Raw genomic sequence first — 6,826 nt, forward strand, 5'->3', positions numbered from 1 at the left:
GCTGGTCTGGCGTGAGTTGACGCTAGGTGTGTGACAGTCCCCAGCAGCCCTGGATTCTCAGAGCCCACACAGGGCTGAGAAACGGCCCCAAGGCCCACCCTGCTCATCTGCGCCCACCTGCCTGCACACTCACGTGCTACCCACCCTGAGGGGGACACCACCAGCTTGATACACGTGCCGTGGGTTCCGAACCAGTGTCTCACGTGCAAGCCGTGCTCTCTTCAAACCTTCCCTTTGCCCACAGGGCCGCAGCTCGGGGCCACGCAACTCTGGACGCAAGAGCGGGCGCGCAGCAGCTCAGTACAAAAGCCAACTTTAATGAGATCAGAGACGGCAGCGCAGACATGCCACTAGAACGCGCACTGCGGGCTGTGCACAGTGACAAGCAAGCAGAATGACAAACTACGAATTCTTTAATGTTCCAAATATCCTGAGTAGAGAGAATTGTGTTTAACCACATAAAATGCATATATAGGAAACCTCTATTTAGGAGCTGGTGGCCTGCACTCAGCATCGCACAGATAAAAATATACGACTTTCAACACAGATCTAAATACCTTCACATTTTAAAAATCAGAATTCTCTACACAAGTTTTAAGCTGACAGAATTCAAGTTCTGAGTTTTCATATGCAGCTTTAAACTTGTATTAACACATGTTTATTTACAACGTGGATAGAGAATAAGGGGCTATTAAGGCCATTTTCTCATTGTGAAACACTGCAAAATATGTACATAAGTACAACCTAATATAGGCAAAGGTTCTAGAGTCCTGTTCTTGGTTTAGAGTCCTGTTCTTGGTTCAACGTAATTGGTTTTCGATATGGGAGTGAAGACAGCCTGTCATTAGCACCAATCCACACCTCCAGGATGTGCATGCCTGCTTCTGCATCGAGCTGCCGCGGGGGTGCGGCTGGGGGGACCCTGTGCCGGACGGGTGCGCACTGCGCCCAGGCCGGCCTACAGGGCCCCTTGCTTCCACCTCCAAATTCATCACGAGGTCCAGAGTCAACAGCCATTCACAAAGAGCTGCACTGCAGGGCAGTCACACCGAGGGGTGCAGCCGAGGGTGGACGGACCGCCCTCTGGGCCGCACCTCACCTCCGATGTCTGCTGTGTCCAGGGTGGTCCCGCTCGTAGCGATGGCCCGTGCGCTCGTAAGACCGCGAACGCTCCCGTCGCTGATCTCTGTAGTAGTGACTTTTCTTCTTGTATTTTCCAGAATTGTCTGCCCGTTCCCGGGAGCGGCTCCGGGAGTGGGATGAGCTGCGGCCGCGAGGCCTGTGTGGCTTCTGCGCTGGGCACTTGCAGTCCTTGGACTTCCGATAGCTCCTCACCTTGGAGCCCTTGTAGGGAGCACCACGGGGCGCCTGTCTTGGCGGCGAGTCACTCCGGCTCCGTGAGCGGCTCTGAGACTTGGACCCACCGGATGTCGAGCCACTGTCGCTCTTCCTGTGAAGCACAGCACCGCCGAGCATGTGACCACCTGCCCGCCCCAGGGAAATGCCCACCCGTCCTGGTGAGCCTCCGGCAGCACCCACCTCCTCTTAGGAGAAGCAGACCTCGACGGGGACCTCGAGTAGCTCTGCTCACGGCTCCCGCTCCGGCTCCGGCTCCCTCGGCCCTTTGGCAAGCTGCGAACAGGGAGGGAGTGGTAACGCACCCGACGTCACCCTGGCCCGCCGCACGGCCCGCTGGGGCACCCGGGCACTCACCCGTTCACTGGGCTGTCACCCTTGGCTTTCTTCGCACCCTCCACTTTCCTCCTGGCGTTCTTCACAGACAGCGGGGAAGCCTTGCTCCCTTTAGCTTCTTTGGGGGATTCTGCTAGAATCAGATACTGAAGTTCAAACCTGACCGCCGGTAAACTTGTGACAGGGTCAGCAGAGCAAGATGACGCACTCCTACGGACTATTTGCCTTCCTGCTCCCAGCCGTGGACTCTAAAGCTAAAGGCACACCTGGAAGACGTGGGCGGCCACCTGCCTGGCTCACCTTCCCTCGGGGGCTGGGGGAGGGATCTCGTGCTTAACTCTAGGACCTGACAACACAATCTACCACCCTAGCTTTATACAGCTTTTCTCAAGAGACAAGCTAACTAAGTAGAGAACAATGAAGACAAAACCCTTTAGGACAGCAGTCCCTGGTGCTCCTATGAGCATCTGATGCCTGATGACCTGCGGCGGGGCTGAGGCGGTGATGCTGGCGCCGGGGAGCAGCTGCAGGTACAGATAAAGCTTTGCCCACCCACTGCTCACCTGCTGTGCGGCCCAGTTCCTAACAGGCCATTGACAGGTACCGGTCCACAGCCCAGGTGTTGGGGATCCCTGCTTTAGGAGGCCTGGCCCATTTCAGAGATTTCCAAGTGTCTGCAGTGGACTCGGGGCCTGCCGACTGCTCAGACTAGGTGCAGACGTGAGCCAGGAGCGGCCCTGAGGCGAACAGGGCTACCCCACCAGGCAAGGGGCTGACCGACGCGCCCGACACTCACCTGGCTTGGGGGCAGGCGAGAACCCCGCAGTGCTGTCCAGGACCTGGGGGCCGCCGGGCAGCAGGCCCCTGGCTTGTGCCTTTGCCTCTTCAATGGCGTGCTTTCTCTTTTCCACTTCACCTTCCAGGTGTGTCAGATCAACCTGTAAAGGCCCGAACCCATCTGCTCAGACCAGATGCTTCTAGTCAAACACAAACATCCACATTACACGAAAAAACACAAAAGAACCTTTTTCCTTGTATAAAGCTGCAAGATTTTTAAGCAGATTTCTTGAATTTCTTCTTCAGTTGCTCCAAACAAAAGAAACCAATGCGGACGGTTAGGCAACGGGATCTGTAAACACAAAGGCCATCACGATTATTCCTGTCCTTGCTCCCAGGGCAATAAAAACGAGGCTTCTTATTGGCGCCGAAGAAGGTGATCTGAACACCACCACATTACAGCTGCCTGGAGGCCGGCGAGAGGCCAAGCGGACGCCCCGCGGCGGCACGGCACTGACCTCCAGCGTGCGGGCGGCGAGATAAATGCAGGCGCAGGCGATGCTCTCGGGCTGGAACCTCACAAAAACGTCTGTGCGAAGGCTGTCGTTCATGTAATTCCTGAAAACCAAACGCAGAAAGAATTGCAACGCCCCAGGCAGGCCAGCTAGTGGCTGCGTCATCTAGCCGAGTCACTACTCTAAGGAGTCTACTGCTAGGCCTCAGAGCCACACAGTCCTGTCTGTCACTCTCAGTTCAGGGGAAAACATCCTAACTGCTTTTCCTGAATACAGGACAGGAAGACAGGGGAATTACTGAAAAAAATTTTAAGCTGGCTGAATGTCAGATAAGACGTGCTGCTATGAAAGAGAACCGACTTTAACTTTACTTTTCCCTCTCAACTTCTGGGCTGCTCTCATGCAAAGCACAATGCCTCAGAAAGAAAACGTCTACTGTAGGGGTTAAAAAGCATTTGATTAAAGAAATCTAAATGCTCGGACTCCATAGTGCAGAGAAACATGCAAACTCAAATGATGGCTGAGCGCACGGCCGGCCACGGCCTTCCCAAGACGAGTCGTCCTCTTGTGCTCCTGCTCGTCTAACAGGCCCGCGGTCACCGCCTGGCCCTTCTTCTCCACGAGGGGGTCCGCTTGGAGAGGGGGAAATGCCCTTGGGTGCATGGGGACACCATGCAGAGGAGGCTCAAGGCCCAAAGGGAGGTCCTCTTCTCGGGCTTATCAAAGAACCGTTTCCAAATTGTCCCATTTGAACAAGGAGTCTTAAAATGAACATTCATAAAATCAGACAAAAGCAACAGAACACTGCAAGTTTCACCACGATCAGTACATTGGAAAACTTTATCATACTTTAGAAAATATAGAAAACAAGACATTTGCATTTTTTAAAAAAGTTAAAGGACTTTAAAAGGGGCTACATTGAACATTTTGCTTAATATGTACATTTCTCTAGCATTTCAAGGACCCAAATCAGACTTCATCATATTAATTTTATCAAGATTGCAAACACAAAAGATTATTTCCACAAGGAAACTGCTGAATGGGTCGTATGTTTACTGCTCCCAACGTACCCGTTACGGCAAGCCCTGGAGTCAGGGTGCCACCACGGGTGAGCCAAGTCATGCTGCGACCTGACTGACCCCTCCCCCGCCACCATCTTCACCCTAAGCCCTGGAGAAGGTCACATACACCCACTCAGAGATTTCCCAACAGACTCTATACGTGCTGACCGGGGGCCCAAGGCTCTGGGAGCACTTGCTCCAGGCACCAAGGCCGCCTGAACCAGCGCACTGCAAGTGAACAGTTCAGACATTTGCAAACGTAACCGACAGTGGCTTTTTTGGTTCTGATAAAACATTTGTAGTACTCAAATAGTGACAATATTAATCGATTAACTTTTAAGTTCTAAAAACAGTACAAAGTCCTCAAAACATCTATTTAAACTTACTGCTATATTTGAAATGTTACAATATAAAAGTGTTCATGGAATAGTTTAAAGATGCATACCTTTTATGAAAATGCGTCAACGCTTTTTAGCTGCTGAAAAGAGCAACTTGAGAACTTTTGGAAATAATGATATAATCCCATATTGAAGCCTGAATGCCCATCAGCCAATTGTCACAGCTTTCCATTGATTTTTTTTTTTTTTTTAAAAGAAAGGTACTGCATCTTTATTGCACAGGTACAGCAGTTTTAAAAGGACAAAATTCAAGTCAAGACAGTTATCGACTCTAATGAATACAATTACCAAGCAGACAGGATTAACAAGCAGCACAGCCGTCAGACACAGCAGCAGTCGGCCGGCCGCACTATACTATCGTGCGCATACCACCATCTAGAGCCCGCCTTCGGTGGAGAGCCTGCACGGGGTTGGCTGAGGACGCCGCTGTCCCTGCACCAAAGCGCTTGGACAGTAGAGGAGAAGTCTTAGTCACTTACCCTCAGAGGCTACCCTTTGATTGAAAGAGTACAGAAAAGAAAAGTCAAAACAGGTTCTCTATTAGACACAGCACCAGACAATTCAGGCAGCAAGAACCTGACCCCTACAGACTTAGCTCTGGGGGAGAAATTCACAGAGCTCCCAGCACTGAACTGTTACTTCAGGCTTCGTTCCTAGCACTGACTGTGGTCCCCAGAGCTGCTGACAAGCTTCCTAACCCCCTTCTCCCCCGGGCCTTGCTCTGATACACACTTAGAAGCGGTCTCACAGCAGGTGTAAGGCTGCTGTGTCCACGCGGGCACCTGCGGGAAACACCCCGGCGTGCCAGGTCAACAGTGCCCACAGGGAACCCACTGACTCGAGGGTCGGGGAGGGTGTGGGCCAGCTTACCGTCACACCAGGACCTGACATGGGGGAGGCTGGGTGGTATTTACACGCAGGGACACTGGGCACTCGGACAACTCCAGCCCACAACCACGTCATGGGACCGACTACCCACTGCCCCAGCGCCTCAATCAACACAGTCCTGCATTGCCCTTGCTGGTCTCATAAAACAAGGAAGGTCAACTCACCATGAAGTCTGGACCAGGTGTTGGTTACGCTCACACTCCAACACCTGAAGGTACATAACGATTATCTGGAAGATACGGATCAGGCAGTTATTAGCAAGAACGTCGAGGAGCCGGCATTCAGGTCTCGAGGGCGTCCACGCAGCAAATTAGCGCCTCACGCTAGACCCCAGGGCGGCTCCTGGCGCGGCCCAGCTGGAGGCGAGCATCTGCTGATGGGCCTGCTCCCTGCCGCTGCGGCCGGGCAGCCTGAGGACCGAGCTGCTCCCGCAGCGGCCAACGTTCACTCTCCTCTTCCACACATTCTCCTCAGTGCGCTTGGCCTGCCCTAAACATCTCTGTGGCCCAGGCGCCGGCTGACACAAAACATGGTTTGCAAACGCTTTCGACAAACGAAGACGAGCGCTCACATCTACGGTGAGTAACGCACCGAGATTCTGAATTACCGCTGGAAAGTCAAGTCAGAGAAGAGACACAGAAAACCCACAGTGGAAGGGGAGGAAGGCAAAGATGCGAACGCGCTTCGCGGTTAAGTGTGGCACAGGAGGAGCCCGGGCACTGCGCGGCGGCCACGCTCCTCGACTAGTACTTGCGGCAAAACTGCGTTAGCTCGTTTCTAAACAAGAGGGTTCAGAATTCTTCCAGTTCCCTCTTAAAAGGAAATCAGGCTTTAAAGGAAGCAAGTTTAGAAAATTAGCTATTGAAAAAGAAAAATATAAACTGACAGATTCCATTTTCGCAAGTTCACTGTTTCCGAAAGCTCAAACTTATGACGTGCCATTTCCAAAACTCTTAAAAACATACTGTTAAAACGAACAGATAACACGAGAAGGTTAACGAGCAAAGGATACTCTCGATCACAAACATAAACTAGAAAACCAAGTCAGGGACACAGTTAATCCTCTTCCGAGTTTTCGCTCTGGGTGGGAATGGAGCAGGGACTCAGGCGTGTTCACAAGCAGCTGGACCTCATACCCACCTTGTGAGGGTGCTTCACGTGGACGCAGAAACCCAGCTCTTTGAGAACTCGTCTTTCCGCCTTTATAATTTGGTTCTTTAAGTTCACGTACTCTTGATCCAATAGCAGAGGTACAGGTTTCCTACAAAGACATCAGGATCACATAAGGCAAACTCACATGCCTCGATCACCTCCACACGGTGAGAATCTACAACACCACGAAACACACATGGAAGTTCACGTCATCTCCTTTAACTAACAAAACCACGAAGTCTCCCTCAAGCCGCCACGCTAACCTGCTTGCCCCCCTCACTAACCTTCCCCCCTCTTCCTCATAAAGAAGCAGCTGTCTGGTGTGCCGTAAGCACCGCCTGCC

The 6,826-nt window shown here is 52.2% G+C and overlaps 1 protein-coding gene across 6 annotated transcripts; it reads right to left on the reverse strand.

Annotated features, from left to right (window-relative positions):
• Nucleotides 1-297: 297 nt before the first annotated feature.
• Nucleotides 298-6,797, reverse strand: CCNL2 (cyclin L2). Of its 6 annotated transcripts, none has more exons than XM_011377300.2 (9): nt 6,472-6,797; nt 5,496-5,560; nt 4,923-4,936; nt 2,988-3,087; nt 2,717-2,821; nt 2,489-2,630; nt 1,714-1,825; nt 1,540-1,632; nt 298-1,450 (listed from the first exon to the last, which is right to left on the reverse strand). In XM_011377300.2, the coding sequence occupies exons 4-9, from the start codon at nt 3,078-3,080 to the stop codon at nt 1,096-1,098; spliced, it is 900 nt and encodes a 299-aa protein (XP_011375602.1). In that variant the 5' UTR covers nt 3,081-3,087; nt 4,923-4,936; nt 5,496-5,560; nt 6,472-6,797; the 3' UTR covers nt 298-1,095. The 6 variants fall into 6 exon arrangements, with proteins under 6 accessions (XP_011375602.1, XP_011375600.1, XP_011375603.1 ...); XM_011377298.2 differs by having other exon boundaries at nt 2,988-3,745; nt 6,472-6,792; XM_011377301.2 differs by lacking the exon at nt 4,923-4,936 and having other exon boundaries at nt 6,472-6,793.
• Between the last annotated feature and the right edge of the window lie 29 nt (nt 6,798-6,826).

The sequence above is a fragment of the Pteropus vampyrus genome, unplaced genomic scaffold (genome assembly GCF_000151845.1).
Source record: "Pteropus vampyrus isolate Shadow unplaced genomic scaffold, Pvam_2.0 Scaffold309, whole genome shotgun sequence".
NCBI lineage: Eukaryota > Metazoa > Chordata > Mammalia > Chiroptera > Pteropodidae > Pteropus > Pteropus vampyrus.